This window comes from Solea solea, chromosome 21 (assembly GCF_958295425.1).
Source record: "Solea solea chromosome 21, fSolSol10.1, whole genome shotgun sequence".
Lineage (NCBI taxonomy): Eukaryota > Metazoa > Chordata > Actinopteri > Pleuronectiformes > Soleidae > Solea > Solea solea.
The window spans coordinates 3,875,684-3,893,665 of NC_081154.1; the positions used below are offsets into that span (position 1 = coordinate 3,875,684).

Genomic DNA, 17,982 nt, shown 5'->3' on the forward strand with positions numbered 1-17,982 from the left:
GTGTGTGCGTGCGCGAGGTGGTGGGCGGAGCTTGTTCGTTTGGTCACGGAGGGAAATAGCGGAGCGATCAGCGGACACAGGCGGACTCCCTCAGCCGTTTTCACTTCGTGTCTCGCGGCTTCTTCCCAAATGGCAACGACGGCGGAGGACCAGCTGGAACCGGTGGACGACGCTCCGCAGTTGTCGACGCAACCCGACTGCCATCACCACAGTAACAGCAACAGCAACAATAACAACAATAATAACAACAAAGACAGCGAGGCGGGAGAGAGCGCGACCACCACCGCCGCCACCACTAGCAGCAGCAGCGACACCACGGAGCCCGGGACGGCGTCACAGAGCATCGGCAACGGCTCAGTCATCAACCCGAGCGGCGGGAGCAACGGGAAGTGGGTCCGGCTGAACGTCGGCGGCACCGTGTTCCTCACGACGCGACAGACTCTGCTCAAAGAACAAACTTCGTTCCTTTACCGGCTGTGCCAGCAGCAGGACCTGCACTCAGACACCGTGAGTCCACGTCAATCCCCGGTTAAAACAATAAAAAAAACACTTCGTTTTAGTGGCGATATCATTTATGTCTTTTCTTTAACTGCGTTAAACTTACACATTAGCGTGCAACGTTTTAATTTGATAGTTTTAGCCAGTTCATTTAAGATTTTTCCATTTTTAATAAGGGCACATTAGCCCTTAAATATGGCTGTTATTGACCTGGCCTGAAAGACATTTTGAACTGACCAGTCTCTCTGTGTGTGTGTGTGTGTGTGTGTGTGTGTGTGTGGTAGCTACACCACAATAACATCTCTACAACATTCCTTCACTGGTTCACATTGTAGTTTGCCTGCGCTGCTCAGAAGCAAGTGATTCTCTTAAACCCCCCACATTATGTGATCATAATTAATCATTTTCAATAGCAAATAAGTGCATGATATAACATTATGATTGACTATCATTTGTGTAGCACCTAATATCACATATATCACATATAATAAGCTATTTCCTAGCCCTACATGTGTGATATCTTAATCACAACAAAATTTTGGGGCATGTTTGAACTGATAATTCTCCTGAAAAGAGTGGAAAAAAATAAGCAATTGTTTTAGCAACCCAAAATAAATCTCTTGTGGGTCACGATCCAGTCTTTGGGAATGCCAGGGTTAAAGGATTTGGCTGCATGTGGTAAAGTTCCATTTGAGAATTGGTGACAGAAGATCAGAAATATCCATCAGAATCTGAGCAGTGATAGTATGTAGTGTAAACTTTAATCTGCTGTGGAATCATTCCTATATGTGTGTTTGTGTGAAATCTAGGTCAAGTTACGCTCATTTGGCAGAAATGAAAGCTAAAATTCAAATCAACTCTACATGGTATGGTACGAGAACTTAGAAAAGGGTGAACAACACCATCCAGGCCGCGCTACTGAAGTCATCTCACCCCCTCTCGTACATCTATTCCATAAATGATTCAAACCATGTGCATACAATGAGCAATAGGTTTACATAAGCTGGGTTAAAAATGCAAGCTGCACAAAACGCAAACACAAAGGTTTCGTTTTCCGTCTCTTAATATAATGAAAAATAATATAATGTATGTTTGTAGAAAATGCTATAACACAAGCTATCGTACCTGGTTCATTGGTATCGTTGGCGTGACAGAAATGAACACAATATTTTTCATACTCACGTCGCAGCAGATGTAGACATACATTTAAATAAAAATAAATAAATGCAATATTGTGCTGAAAATATCATGGGTCCCTATATTTTTTTTACGACAGTTGTAGCAAACAATACCGCTTACTGACCGGGGGGGAGCCAGAGAGCAAATCCTACATTGTGTTACTGACTGATGCGAACTAAAGGCTACATAGGGTAAGTGGGAGGGATATTCAGCTGCAACTTGTGCAACTTAAACGATAAACGTTGCTTAATTGTACACATTTTTAGTCAAGCTTTCGGTTCAACGGTTGTAACGTGTAACAGATTGGAAATATGTTGGAGCATTAATACATGCGAGTGCAAGGACGGCAACTGGAAGATAATTCTTTCAAACGTGTATGAGCTGCGTTTTTAATTCAGTTTGCGATCCTTTGCGATTTGCAGAAAGGGTTGTTTCAAATTCTGATTTGAAAACAATACGTAAACCTGCTATTTTACAGTACACTCTCTCACTAAGCGGGTATTAATAAAAAGTGGATAAAAACAGTCAAATTCCTTGCATTACTTGGCCAAGAAAGACAATTGTGATTCTGAAATGAACACCTGCTGCAGCCCCAGAAGAGGCATGGAATTGTCCAATGACCGACTGGACTGAACTGTACTGTACATATGTGTCATGTCTCCTCTTACTCCGCGTGTGTGTGTGTGTGTGTGTGTGCCTGAGCATCATTTTGTGGTGTGTGAATTCAACCTGAGTCAGATGCATGAACACGTGCCGCCTCTTCTGCAGGGAACAGCGCACACTCAGGAGCTGCCGTACAGCTAGCATCATATGTATTTATAGTATATGTGTATATATTAGATGTATATATGTATATATATGTGTATATATACATATACAGTATGTATGTATGTAGAGAGGGAGAGAAAGCGAGGCATGTATTAAGTGTCTTCCAGTCACATGTAGACGTTACACACTATAAAGAGCTGGCGAGAGCAAGACTCATGAATGATGCAGGTTTCTATTATGCTGCGTGTGTGTGTGGCAGAGAGAGTGGAGGGGGGGGGTCGGTTTCTTATTGCAGCCCGGACTCTGCTGTAAGTCGACATGTAGTCACCGAAAACCTCTCATCTGTGTCTGCTCTTTGTTTGAAAATTAGATACATGTCTGCTCGTGCTCAGTTTATTTACAGATCAGTGTAATTATGTGAACAGAGAAGTAGAGTGCTGTATCTTAAAGCCCCCGGAGAGATCAGTATTTGGTTGTTTTATTTGAGAAATGCAACGATTTTTTTGTTAAATAACATAAATTTGATATCAAAAATATCATAGTCATATCATTTAAGGCCAAACACTTTTTGGTTTCCTGCTTTAAAATGTGACTTAAAATGAATTTAGGACTTTTTCCTCAGAGTTAGTTAGTTTGTCACTTGAGAACATGGTGGTCCAAAATGGCGGCCTCTGAGCTGACTTACATCTTGATATAAATATAGAAAGCTCATTCTGGGATAATTAAAAACACCAATTTATACACTCAGCTTGTACGCCTATAAATTTTACACACTGGACCTTTAAACTGTCCCCCAGTGTCTCATAGATGCTGTAGATAAAAAAACACGGCCTCCTCTGAAGTGAAATAACCTCCAAAATTTGACTTGGGAGTTTTTTTTATTTATTTTTTTATTGCTATGCTGTAGTGATGACTGTTCCCCTGCTGCACCGCGAGGCTCCTGTGGAAAGAAAACTCCCGTGTGACCTTCAGCTGCGACCTGGCAGCAGCTCCCCCTGAAGACACACAGTCACAAACCAAATCACTGCCTCACGCACATGTTAAAAAACACTCTGTCCTGTCCTCACATCCTTTTGTCTTCTGCATATTTTATTTCTTTACGTTATCACAAAGTCCCAAATCTCCAGAGACTTTCAGAAGTCAGAATTTAAATGAAAACACACCTTAAAACAGCTTTAAAAAAAGATGGAGCTTTGCCAATTGATCCTCAGGACGTGTATCGTATGTTGTCTGGCGTTTATGTCATTTAGTGAATTGTTAATGCGTCTTTACCATGAACGCAAGGTCATTTACAGAGACTGTTTTCAAAGTCGAGAGAGAGAAGATTGACGCTTGTGTTTATAGCTCCAGTCGCCTGAAGGAAAATTGCCTTTGTGAACGTAGGGAGTTTTTGTGCCTTTTTGTTTTGTGTCTTTGGTGAGCACCATGACCATGTTACGTTACAGTGGTTTGCCTTTTTACACCGCTCCTTTCAGTCTCTCTTGCAGACTCTCTGATGATCACATTGATGCCTGCATGGGGCGAAACTGGAGAAATGTGCAGAGTCAGAGTCTAGACTGTCAAAATTCACCCACAGGTAGAATTCATCGGGGTGTCGTGTTATGCTGTTGTTTGTCTACTGCTGAGTCTTTTGACCTGAGAGTGAAAGAGAGTGGCTTTTCACTGCAGAGGTCGTAGTGGTTTTTTTTTGTACTAGTAGAAATGATATGGCAGACTGATCACACAGTTAACCAGGAGAAAAGATCCGTCACTGATGCAACTTCAACTGTCCTCTATAGTGGCACCAGTCAATACAGGTGGCTGAAGCTGAACTATATGATTTCATGAGCTATCTGTGGACATCGCAGCATTGCAGATTCCACAGTACCTGCATGGCAACAATGGCCCCCAGAATGACTAATCTGTACGACATTATGCTCCCAAACTCTACAGATTAGTTTCACAGCGTCTTCACTTGAAGCAAAGATCACCTCTGCTAAAATGATGGGAAGCAAAAAAAGAATAGACACATTCAAGAAAGAACACATGGAGCTAAATCTAACGTCCTGCACAAATCCTGTCCTAACTTTTGACCGGTCAAACTATACAGTTTGTTTACATGCATGTTAAAAGTCCAATTCTAGCCGGACTAAGACAATAATTCAGTTTTATTAATGTCATGTAAACACGTTAGTCCGACTAGAATCGAGCTAATACTAGTCGGACTATCGTACCTAGATAATGCGATAAAGCATAGTCCAATTACTCCTGCATTTATACGCTTAGTCAGACTGGAGTGAGACTTGGCGTTCTGCACATGCACCAGTAAAAACCATAATGCCAGGACATCAAGGAAGGCTTTGACGGCTGCGTTTCCTCTGGATATGATTATTATACCCATGAATATCCGCGAAATATTAAAGGCTTTTATTTTCTTGAATCCAAGATCATTTTGGTTGCCTTCTTAATGACGTTGATGCGTCTCTGCTCAGGGGTTCTGGACTGTTTTTTTTAAATTAACCCCCCAGTAACACACATATTTACACTGTGTTTGACTGTTATAATGAGATGAGCGGCACCTCTGCTGCCCCCGCTGTTCATTCTGCCCAAGCTATCCTTGTGCCATCCCGAGCCAATTACATGACGTAGCTTCGATACCCAGATAACATTTGGTCAGCGGGTGTAACACAGTAGCTGTTTGTATATAACCATGTAACTGTATTACCACGGCTCTGTGACTTATTGTTTCATATTAAAACCAGAGTGATTTTACTTTTAAATCCTTAAATCCAGCCTGAATTCCACCAACATGCCTGAACTCACTGTCGGTATCTGTGTAATATGAGGTATTGGCAGGCACCAAGATTTTTTATATTTGATTAAATAGCACAGTGTTGTGTGGACTTGCCTTTTTGTTTCCATTAGGAAACTTTCAGACGCCTCTATGAGGCCAAACAGTAAGACATTTTAATTGCGTCAATGGGGGGGGGGGATTTTACAAAAACAAGACAATGAACTGAGAACTTCAGAGGTCTTTCTGTTAATTTCTGTTAACGCAAAGCTTTTTAAACCACCGTGGTAGAGTTTAAGGCACATGATATCAAATGTGTTTGTCAGTGCAGGGCGGCTCGACGCCTCCTACATCAAAAAATGTCAGCAACACTGTCATTGGTTCAGCCAGACCATCTGTGCTGTGCAGAATGATCTCCAATTAGAAAATCACACTTCTCTCAGCTCAGAATAACATGAACAATAATTTCAGCATCTACATAACAATGGGTGCATCTGTGTCAGGAAGTCGCCGCATTAACCCATATATGTTTTTCTTTTATAAAACTTTATACATGACAGAACTAGTTTGTTCACATTTTTTCATGGAACAGGAACGAGTGCATTCATCACACACAAGGCAACAGTGTGTCAGACCTTTATAGAATTACAACTCCATAAGTATTTGTTCTAGTATTTTAAGACAGGAAGGAAAAGCCATTTTATAAGTTGCGAGAACTTTTCACTAAGAATAAAGCCGTGTTTCCATCACGGTACGGTTCGGTTTGGAACGGTCAAACCCTCGGCCAGGCTCACGTTTCGACTGAGAACAGTACATTTACTTGGAAGGAGGGGTGTGTGCTGTGCCCTAATTATTTGAGAGAATATTTTAGAGAATATAGAGAATAGACTGCGGCCGTTGAAGAACCACCGGTCGCAAGGGAGTGATGCTTTTCCGTCGCCCAATCAGCTGACTGTCGTGGGTCTAGCTCCACCCATATCAGGGTACTGAAATATGTAATGGTAGGGGCCGCTCATTTTAGTACGATTCCTAATTGAAACACAAAAAAACTAGACCGTTCCACTCGGTGGAAACAGGTGATAAGACCGCCCTGGATTGACTGATGAATGTTGATCCAAACAGAGGGGAATTCTACTGCTCAAGAAACCCCCTGCTTGTTCAGCAGTTTGATGGGTAAACACTTCTTACCCCCCGACCCCCCAATGCATACACACAAACGCTCCCTCGCTTTCAGATAAAGTCACCGCATACAAAGAAAGTTTACTCATCCCTCCAAATGGAGACAAATGCTGACAGAATAATAACAATAAAATCAACCCCAAACTTTCACACTGCAGCTTTAAAGTTAATGTTCTAAAGCTGCAAATAACTCTGTCACTGAGAATAACCGCTAACTGTGTGTGTGTGTGTGTGTGTGTGTGTTTGTGAGAGCAACAACATGGCCGTGACACATTTAGGAAGCTCTTCCTTAGCATCGTCATGCCCGCACTGTCAAGTCAAGTCACGTCGATGAGGCACAGCTCTCTTCCACCGGCAGCTCTCTCTCTGTGTGTGTGTGTCTGTGTGTGTCTGTGTGTGTCTGTGTGTGTCTGTGTGTGTGTGTGTGTGTGTGTGCTCATGCTCCATGCTACAGTCACAGCCCTTCTATGGACTAATCACTGTGATTTTTCAATGCTGACACACACACATACACGCACACACAGCGCTTTCTATACAAGCTGCCTCTTGATTTTCACATCCTGTCCCTCGGTTCTGTCCCTTTAGCCTCTGTGTATTTCCTTGTCACGCACACACACACACACACACAGCAGTATTCCATGCATCCTCATTCTCTGTCTGTGTCCCACTGTCTCTTCATGCGTCTTTATGTGTAGTGTGTGTGTGCAAGTTTCCCTGACCTTCATTTCTAACAGGACAGCAGTGTGTTTTTTTTGGGTTTTTGTTGGCGATAAGTCATCATATTTGTCCTCCGCCAGTCTCTGTGTCCTCTCCTCGCAGTGCTTTACAGTCAGAACCAGTCCACTCATGTTTGTCGGTGTCTTCATTACTGCAGTCAATTCACGTCTCTCACTGTGGACGCCTCTTCAGAATGCAAAGATTGGCTGGAGTCAGAAATGACCGCCAGGGACAACGATGGGCTGACATTACACCATCTGTCATTAAAAAACAAATGTGTATTCCATATAGCATTTATATGGACTTGTTTTCTCAAAGCCTACCAGGAAGTGACAGTATATTGAATAGCCACTAGGGGGCAACTCTGCTGGTTGCAAGTCATTTAGAATGGAAGTCTTGGAGAAAATGAGGCCACGGAAACGTAAAGGATATTTTTCTTTTCTTCACGCTGACTTCAGTTACTTTTCATTGACAGTAGTTGGTTTCTTTTCGAAAAATACAGTTTCAAGTCCCCTAAAACGCCAAAACCTAATATCCACCTAAACCTGTTTCCGTGTGGACGGCCCCTGACCGATACCGAATCCCACCTCTAGTCTATGAACATGAGTTAGCTGAACGTCAACATGGCGTTGTTGTGAATCCTCCGCCTGTTTACGTTTGTTTTACAACCCACTAAGCTGTGTGTTATTGACAAATAATCAGTTAACGTGACCCTTTCACGACCCCTTTCATACAGTGATGCACACATCCCTGTGCTTGAAACTCTGCATGTGAAGACCCTGTATGTGTTTATATGGATTTCTTCTTCAGCAGCAGCCGTTCTTTTGTGAGCTCGGCTCTAAAAGTTTGCCTTAAGCGGTCATCACGAGGAAGAGCAGGGTCTGTGTATTTGTGCGTGTGCGTACAGTATGTTGGAGGATAATAGTCGTGACATAACAGCTGAAGTAGCCTGGAGGTAGGGACAGAAGCTGTGGACATACAGTACTGCGTAAAAGTCTTAGGCTACCGTTAGATTTGTTGTTTCTGCAACGCTATAATAACACATTTTTCAGATTAAAAATCAGCTTCTACGGGTTAAAATGTCAAGTGTTTAGTCAGTGAGATCTACTCTTACACATATAAGACTGTGAAAAAGGTATTTTACTCAATACATGCTTGAGCATCACACACACAGACTCATTGATAGTTTGCTTATATATAAGATGAACTTTTTGTCACATCATTCCACTCCAAATGTCAGTGATCACAGAGTTTGATGGACATAGGAACAACAAAGCTTTTTGTACAGTACTCAAAAACTGTCACAGCAGGAAGATCTCAAGGGACGAGTAAAATGGCAGCATTGTGTTTAAAAGCAACAACAATGTTTAATAGAAAAGCAGGAAACTGTTAACTGACAAAATCTTAACAGTTAACTACCAGTTAACACATCATATTGTTTAATTTAGTCATTTTAACGTTCTACAGGTATTTTTATTTCTCAAAAGAAATGTAAAACATGACGTCATTTGTTCTCTCTGGGACTTTTATTTTGAAGGGGAAGTCATAAGCAAGTGTATCTGGCTGGCGTGCGTCCAGTGTGGGCAGCCAAAGCTGCATACTTAAGATGAAAATAGCCAACCAGGATGTTTTTTTTCCCTCTCTCTCAAGCCAGTGAACTTTTATGTATAAAAATAGAAAAAAAAACAATCACAACAAGGCTCGACTTTGCTTGAGGAACTTGACAAACACACTGTTATTTCTCTTTTATTACCATAAAAACACAAAGAGGCTTACGTCAGGAATCTGAATACATGCAGTGACTGTTATGGTGATGCTATAATGGACAGTGTGTGTGTGTGTGATTCCTCCTCTGTAACAGGACGAGACGGGCGCCTATGTGATTGACAGAGACCCCACCTACTTCGGCCCCATCCTCAACTACTTGCGGCATGGAAAACTGGTCTACAACAAGGAGCTGGCGGAAGAAGGTCTCGTACACGTTAACTCTTAACTTTTCACTTATAAAGAGAGTAAATACGGAGGCTATAAGCATATACGTGCAATATAGAGTGTCTTATATTCTTCTTTCAGCACCACCTGTAGGCAATCTGATGAAACTTTTATGTTGTTTTCAACTATATAAACACACCCGAGCAAAAAAAGTACTCTTTTTAGAATTGAATTTGTGAAATTTGGAAATACGTCAACAGTCCAAAAGTTCGCTTGGCTTGAACAAAAACAAAAGAAAAACGGTCCATTCTGTTACTTCTGCACAATTAACGCGACTCATCAACACGGCCTGCGGCACAGATCCGTGCCATGAGCACTAAGGGTTAAAATCAGATGAAAATGGTTGGAAAGAGTTGAGTTATACGAAATAACATGTCCTCCACTTGTTTGTTGTTAGGCGTGCTGGAGGAGGCGGAGTTTTACAACATTACGCCGCTCATCAAACTGATCAAGGAGAGGATCGTGGAGAGAGACTCCAAGGCCACGCAGGTATGGATACAACAGAGTGTTTTCAATCAGGACATTTTGGACACAAAATATGAATCATATGTAAGGATTGATGTGGTATTATTTACGAGCACACAGCATGATAATGGCGTGTGTGAGTGCAATCCCCTTGGTTCATTTTCTTCCTTTTTGTCAGTGATTTCACACTTGTGTGCTTCTCTGTGGAGACCTGGCTCCCTCCGCCCTCTCAGACACACTCACCCACGCGCCACTATTGTTCTTTGAAAATAGAAGTGTTGGTTCTTCACTCGGCCCACAATCTCATATATTATTATTATTGTTATTTTCTCCTTTCTGTTTGCTGCATGTCGTCATGTTAAATATACTGTTGTTTTAAAGGTTCACTGGTCGCTGAGTGCTTGACATGTTTGGGGCCTTTCTGGGTGTGATGACCTGGATTTCATTAACCTCTGAGCTCACGACACTGAGGCCACATTTATTTATTTATGTAACGTTTCTCAACAATGTTTTAGTGACCTTATCCTTGTGATATTCACGATTTGCAGTTTGAAGAAAAACGGCGTAAATACGGTCTAAAACAACACTTTTTAAACTATAGTGTGTTCAAAGAGTATTCACAGCTCATTGTTCTATGTAGAGAAAGCTGCAGCACAAACTTTTAATTCATATATAGATGTCATGTAGTATTTTTAATGACTGTTAAACCGCTGTAAGAGAATGGTGCTGGGTAACAAACTAATGCCGCATCAGGGTGTAAATATTCTCCCAATAGACAGGTGTAAATAATCAAATGAATGAATGATGGCTGAGTTCCATTTAGCTCGCTCAGTTCCAGGGTGCATGCAGGCTCACTGTCAGTCTTACAGCGGAATCAACATGTTTTTTAAGGTTCAATTATTATTATTATTTCACCACCTCCTCTTCTTCCTCCTCCCCCTCTCTCTCTCTCTCTCTCTCATCAGCAGGTGCCGCCCAAACATGTCTACCGGGTGTTGCAGTGCCAGGAGGAGGAGCTGACCCAGATGGTCTCCACGATGTCGGACGGCTGGAAGTTTGAGCAGGTCAGCGTGCGCGCCTGCAGAAAGCCCCGCACCGGACTGCTCTGGACTGTGGGTTGGACTCGCTGCTGCTGACCCTTCATTCTTGACCCCCTTTGGCCCGATCCCTTTGGTCCTGATCTGAGCCTTTGCTGTTTGCACTTCCACATAACAATCAGACTTTTCACACTAAACTAGAGTTTTCTGTTTCATGTTTTTGATCTAGCGAGTCCCCGTAAGCTTCAAGGCCCCAATTAGCCAGTTCTTTCTTTTAAATAAAAATACAAATCGCCATTTTGTGTCACTTAAATCTAAATTAAGGGTCTCAAACACATTTGAATGGACTCATGGAGGCGGCATTGAAAGTCAAAGTCAAATATGTACTACTGCTAAATATGTAATACTTAACATGCACCGGACTCTAAGAATAAAAAACACTTGAAGCTCAGCTATGGGACGGCGGTGAGCTCGACTTCCACGGAAGCTCAACTTCTCTGGGAGTCAATGGAGCAGTGGGCGGGGCATGGATGCTGGGCTCCTGCACTGTCAGAAAAGGCGGAGCCATTTTTTTATTTTTTTGAGGACAGCAGAGCCTTAGTCATGCGCGGATTTTGCGAGGGGACGTCTGTAGACAGATAGCTGGTCGTCGTGTTTGTTTTTGTACATATTCGCGGTAAATAATATACATAATTATGTACATAATTATCACGTTTCCCTGTTCTTGCAGAATTTATGTATAAATAACTGGGCCTGAAATGAGCTCCCCCCCAGTTTCAAAGACCACAGCAGCCGCCACTGCTGTACAGTGTTGTTAACATAATGATAATGCCATGTTTTCACTGAGAGCCAGTGTAATGCCATGTTGTCAGGCTGGATCTCACACACACACACACACACACACACACACACACGGTGCTCTCTGTCAGGACCGAGCACAGCCACACTTCAAAGCGTCTGTGCTCTTATTTTACTAGTGGAGAGAGAGAGAGAGACGTTATAATTCAGTAGTGACAGTCGTTTTAACCACACTGTAGCCCAGATGTCACACATAAACACCGCCCTCCTCCTCCTCCTCCCTCCCCTCCTCTCACCCACCGCTCTGGCACCGGGCTCCTCTCTGCATGCCGCTCAGCTGCGATCTGCACACAATTTTCACGCAGAAGCTTCACTGTTTCCCACAAGCACAATTAATGCCTCTGTAGTTTGGTGACTGCAGGGTATTTTCTCTCCCTCCACGCATGAACCCCTCCTCAAATCCCTTCCTTGCTGTAGTATGGGGGACGTCCGCTCTCGCTCCGTCTCTCTTGCTGTAATCTCTTTATATCTTCCCGACACTGACTGTGTCTTTCTCTGCATCTCTCTCTCGCTCTCTCTTCTCTGTAGATGGTCAACATCGGCTCGTCCTACAGCTACGGGACGGAGGACCAGGCTGAGTTTCTGTGCGTCGTCTCCAAGGAGCTCCACACGCCCGGGTCTGGGCTAGTTCAAGAGCAGAGTCACAAAACGAAGGTAAAACTCTCTCTAAAACTCTGTGAGGCTTTGTGTGTCCTCGTGTGGTCTTTTCCTCTCTCTTTCTTTCTTTCTGTGCGTGTGAAGAGGGGGGATCCTTCACCTCCTGTTACTGAAGTGGATGCGAGTGATGCTTTGATCGTGCGCTCTCTCCTCTGAAAGCTCCAAATGTCACTCACCTCCAAATGTCATTCGCAGACGCACTCACTCACTCACTCCATCGTTCACAGAGCTCCCTCTCTTCCCTTCTACCATCGATCTGTCTCTTCCCCTCTCTTCCTCTAACACTATGATGTCCATGTCCTCTCTTTTTCTTTTTTTCCACATGGATATATAGATGTATATAATATATATCGCACTATTTAGCTCTCAGTTCCACATGATCCACTCACTGACACTCATCAGCTTGTTCATTTTTTTGTCATTTTTGTGTCTTTGTTTGTTTTTTCTTTTCTTTTGTGTTTCCCCTAACCCACCCCCCTCCACCCTTCTTGCTGAATGAAGCCGGCGGAGATGCAGGAGGAGGAAGCAGCAAAGGAGGAGGAGGAGGAGGAGGAGGAGGAGGGAGGGAGAGATACCGCACCAAATGAGTGGCTTAGAGAATGAGGGAGTCATGTTTCTTTGTTCCAGAGAGAGGTGGGAATGGGTGAGGAACTGTGCGATAGATGTGCAAGTACAGTAGATCGACCTTAGATTTTAGTGTGTGTGTTTTTGTTTTTTTTTGTACGTGTGTGTGTGTGTGTGATGTCGACAGAAATCCGCGCTCTGTTTCATGACACTGAATCTGAGTTTTGAGCTCTGAATCTGGACAAAATAAAAATTGCCTCAGAAAAAAACAACCCCTGCAGTTCAAATTCGGCTTCATGTTTAAACTCGTGTCCGTCAGACCTGTGGGAAAAGTTGTTGTGTATGCCGTCAAAAATAATCCTAATCCCATCTGTACTGTAATGATGCTGTTGTAGAGATGCTCGTGGGGCTTTAGCTGCTTTTATCTGCAGACTCATTGAGTGACAGCGTCAACGCGGGCAACGGAACTCACATCTTTATCTTTCAACATTAAAAACAACATTAACATTAAACATTAAAAACAATAACTTACTGATTTTAGAGCTGATTATCTCTTCTAGTGAGTTTTTAGTAGGGCTACAAGATAATATATCGATATTTTATCTATACTGTGATTCGTGACAGTATAGATGGATTGGATATGGATTTTGGATATTGTCATATAGGTAACTTCCTGGTTTTAAAGGCCGTTTCATTGATAATCATCATCATTTATTATATCCAATTTAGTGAAATACACCAGATATTAAATATAAATGAAATATTATACATAATTATTTGTGTTATTGCAGAATCGGACCATATTTGTAGTGAATTTCAGTGTGTTTCAATTGAGATTATTTTGTCCGGAATTGTGATATGACTTGCGATATCAGGGGGAATGGCAATGTTTACATCACTATTGAAATGCAAGGAGTTGTTGTATTCTTGCATTTGTGAGCGCGAAATTTTGCAAACCGAAAATGTACGCGTGACAGACGTTAGGTGAAAAAACGTGGAAAATTGAAAGTGAGAGGGCCTAAAAAGTGACGCAAAAAAACTTCTATTTGTACTCCTTTTCATTCGAAAAATCATATTTAAAACGATTGCTGTGTGATATTTGTGCAGCTCTGTGAGAAACAAAGACTGTAGGATGAGACAAAAACAATGACTTCTTCAGCCCTAGACTAAAGTAGAATAAAGAACAGTATCAGCAGTGCGCTGAGCTGTTTTTACAGTTTAATAAATCACTTTTTTCCTACGGCCTACAACGTGATTTTCTCCTAATTGACCAGTAAATAAAAACGTCACGTTTCTACTCACTGTCATAAGGACCTGCTCCAGCTTCTATACCACACACACACACACGGAGGAGGATATTGATTGAGCGCTGTCGCTCTGAGGGCTCTCATTACCGGTTGCTGTGACATGAAATATCCCTGACCTTTTTTGGTGCAGCAGTAGCGTTAGATGTCCTCCTCGGTCTGTGTACACGCTCTATTCTCAGTCACCCTCACCACCACATATAACGTATATGGAAGAAATAAGTCAATGTTCAAGGCTACACAAAGACACGTAACCTTAACGAGGATTTCTGTTGACGTCACCCAGCCGTGCACGTTAGTAAAGCTCTCATCCGTCACCATCATCATCATCACCATTATCACCATCTTCACAGCCAAACGTAGATCATCATCAAAAACAGTTTTTCTATTTGTTTGAAATTCAGATTGCAATGATTCCGCACTGACTAACGTCTTTTTTCTTTTCTTTCTTCCTTCATTTCACAGCTTTTCCAGCTCCATGGCTCAAGGATATAAAGGAGGTTTAAGTCCACGTTATACGCGTCCATATACGGTTATATATCATTTTGTTTATGTGTAGCGTCAAGGGACCGCAGAAAAATAACATACCACAAGCTTAGTAACTGATAACCAAAGATCCAGAGGATAAAAGCTGGTGCTTAACTACACACTGACAGACAATATAAGATCTGCCTGAAGGAAAATCGACACGGTATTGATTACATAGAGAGACGCTGCAGCTGCTTTCTGCTGCTGCTGCTGCTGCTGCTTTCTGCTGCTGCTGCTGTTGCGTCACTGTGACGAGGCAGAAACTGAAGACGGTGCCCGAAGAATTATGGATCATTATATTTCCTAATGTAAACACAGCCCAGCACAGTGGCATCAAAATTAATCCAATATCCCAGACTCGCCGCTCGTTAAATAAGCCAGTGATGGATGCACTTGTTCCGCAGACTTTGTACTTAAGGACGTTATTTTTATTCCTGTAGCTTCTCGGTTTTTTTTTTGTGTAGAGACCAAAGTCTTAATCCTGCCTTTTTGTTTTATTGTATATGAGGTTGGTCATTTAGTCTGAACATGCTTTAATCTCACGTGGTTTCGACTGGCTTTAAAGGTGATATATGTAAAGTATGTACAGCAGGTTTTATGACGACCTCTCCTCTTTTTCCAAGGCTTTTTTAGGTTTATTGTTCAGTATTTCCAACATTTAGCAACTTAGCTGCACAAAACCAAAACATAAACACAGTTCACCGCCTGCAAATGAAAATGTATTTATTTTGCCATCAGTTAAACACGTTTCCCTGCTCTCACGTGACACACCGTGGTCAATTCTATGTCTTAATAATCATACATTTCTCACATATATCACCTTTAAAATTGACCGAGGCTGTGAAGAGTCCACACAATTCGACATTTAACGCCCTCTGCTGGCAAACTACAGGAACTTCACGTCAATGGTTCCCCTGCCAACGTCTGTGGAACTGCCCCAACTCCATAGTGTGTAATTGCATGCAATGAAATTAGCTCAAAGAATGAATTCTTAGTGTCCAGTAGGTAAATACTGCTCGGGATGTAGTTGTTGAATGTCAGAAATCAGTTCATATAATATGAATTGTTTAAAAAAAAAAAAAAAATGCACTCTGTGATGTTCCTGGACTACACGGGACAGAGACAAATATGTGGGACACGTGTGTCCAACAGCGATGTCGCTCCAACGATATTACATTTTAAATAACAACAACAAAAACCAGACGGACACAGGATACACACAAATGATGCAATAAGCAGTTTTAGTCACAGTTAGACAATCGATCAGCAAACATCGTCAACCTTTTCATGACGGAATTAAAAAAAAACAACAACCTATGTCGCAGAATACAATATGACGTGTGTGTGTCTCTGTGTGCGTTTAAGATAAAGTGTCGTGTCTATTTGTAGCGTTCAAGGTCCAGTGTGTAACATTATAGTATGTTTATGTAACACTGTAATGTCTTTACACGTGGGATCGCGGGATTTGTAGTAGTCGTCATCCAATAGTGACAAATACACACAGTAAAATACCAAAAAAAGCAAAAGATAACATGTCAGTGCTGTCACTTTTTTCCAAAACTTAAGTTTAAAAGAATAATATATTGTTCCTTTTAAAGATAAACAGCATTCACAGCATTATTTATTACTAATTATGATTTTACGGTAAATTATGTGAGGTTAATCCCATCTATTTTGCCTCTTCTTCTGCTGTAGTCAGATGGAGCTAACAGCTAAGCTAACAGGTGACTCAGCAGATTATTTTAGACCGGGTAATACTTTGCTTTTCGGATGCTTTCGTCCGTTCAGGAGGATGGTTACGATTTCCTGCTTCCTCCCATATTTCAAAACGTGTGGTTAAGAATTTTTTCTGAGAACAAACGAAACTTCACGTCTTGTTTTTTTCCGATGTGTTCAAAAGTGGATCCAACGTCAACCTTTGCTCACTGCACCCTCTGCTGGAACACAGGGTAATTACACCAAAAACAGACCGAGGTGCTTCTACGTTTGAGTGAATATGTGCATTTTCGGTTAAAACGTGACAGCCCTAAAACCCACTGGTTAACTAGTACAGTAGTACCTAATATTTCCTCACTCTTATTACAAGTTTGATTCCTGTGTGGAACGTCCGCTCTCTCTCTCTCTCTCTCTCTGACCAATCAGTGGCCGGCAGTCTGTCTGTGATGACGTCACATTTTAGTATTGACTCTAAAACAACAACAAAAAGTACCAAACACTATCTTGTACATAGCCGAGCTACACACTGGACCTATAAACTAGAAACACATAATATGCACCTTTTAAGATCCTCGCAATACCTTCTTTGCAGGATTATGAAACTACGGTAAATGTTAAAAATAAAAATAAAAATAGCGGAAGCTACACATAGTCATTGTGCTTATGATAATCATTACATGATGTTATTTGGGGGGAAAAGACTGAAAGAGACGTTTGTGATTGTGTTAATGTTTATTGTTTCTCTGATCATTCGGTGCCTTGCGTTCAAGCAAAAATCCACGCGTCCGAAGATCAGTGCGTGGCAATGATCACAGGTGTCGAGTTCGTTTTGAGTTAACGTTTAAAACGTGTAACATTTAACATTCTTCCAGCACACGAGCGCGCTGAGAGCTTTGATTTGTTAAAGATTAGAACGCAGACAGTGGAGTTTGCTGTTTATAGCAGCTTTTGTAGAAGGTTCTTGCCATTTTGTATAAATTGTCACACCTTTGTGGTTTTTTTTTGTAAATTTTTTTGTTTTCTTCTAATTTATTCTTATGGGGGTTTAATGTTACGGGAGGGTCGATGTCATCACGGGGGGGACGTTTTTCCTCAGAGTTTCACTGAAAATGCTCGTTATTGTCTTTGTTCACGTGTAAAATGCTGTTAAACAGATGTCGTTTTTCTATTAAATGGAACATGTTCGTAGGTCAGTTTTTATAAACCTCAAGTCTGCCTGTCCAGACGCCGCGTTTGGTTTGCTGGATTCAATCTTATCGACACTTGTACAATATCGTGTTTTCCACATGATATTTAAACGTGTAAAAGTTTATATAGAGGTTTATTAATCTGTACAAATCTTTGTTTTTGTTTTTTTCCAATGCTGGATTTTCCTGTTTTCTGCTGTTTTCTCGTTAACAAAAACAATGTGACACATGAAATGTAAAGGCCTCGGATAAAAAGAAAAAACAACTGTATTTCATTAGAGCCTGAACAGCACATATTTTTTTGTTTATTTGTTGTTTTTTTATATTGTTTATGAATGTCACAATAAAACTTCATTTCCCTTTTGGTTTAAAATACAGATTTGAATCTCTGATTCTTTCACGTGACACAGGATTCTTATGGAAAATGTATTGATTTAGACTCTCAACAGATATTAATATATGACATTTCTGTCACGTGAGCACAACTACTGCAGTTACACTGCGCCTTCAGAATAAGAGCACGACCCACATCGTCTCATGCAGGTGTATATAAATATAAATAT

General features: G+C 41.5%; 1 protein-coding gene across 5 annotated transcripts; it reads left to right on the forward strand.

The window, feature by feature from the left end:
* Positions 1–11: 11 nt before the first annotated feature.
* Positions 12–17,794, forward strand: kctd17 (potassium channel tetramerization domain containing 17). 5 transcript variants are annotated; one of them, XM_058620410.1, is made up of 7 exons: positions 12–507; positions 8,973–9,081; positions 9,501–9,592; positions 10,537–10,680; positions 11,992–12,117; positions 12,622–12,763; positions 14,454–17,794. In XM_058620410.1, the coding sequence occupies exons 1-6, from the start codon at positions 130–132 to the stop codon at positions 12,721–12,723; spliced, it is 951 nt and encodes a 316-aa protein (XP_058476393.1). In that variant the 5' UTR covers positions 12–129; the 3' UTR covers positions 12,724–12,763; positions 14,454–17,794. The 5 variants fall into 5 exon arrangements, with proteins under 5 accessions (XP_058476393.1, XP_058476391.1, XP_058476392.1 ...); XM_058620408.1 differs by having other exon boundaries at positions 13–507; positions 10,534–10,680; XM_058620409.1 differs by having other exon boundaries at positions 13–507; positions 10,534–10,680; positions 12,622–12,753.
* Positions 17,795–17,982: the final 188 nt, after the last annotated feature.

Excerpts from the sequence above, each read along its gene's own strand:
- kctd17 (XM_058620408.1), top strand. The coding sequence starts at position 130 with ATGGCAACGACGGCGGAGGACCAGCTGGAACCGGTGGACGACGCTCCG. Across the intron at positions 508-8,972 it reads AGGACCTGCACTCAGACACC|GACGAGACGGGCGCCTATGT; the intron begins GTGAGTCCACGT and ends CCTCTGTAACAG. Across the intron at positions 9,593-10,533 it reads GAGACTCCAAGGCCACGCAG|CAGGTGCCGCCCAAACATGT; the intron begins GTATGGATACAA and ends CTCTCTCATCAG.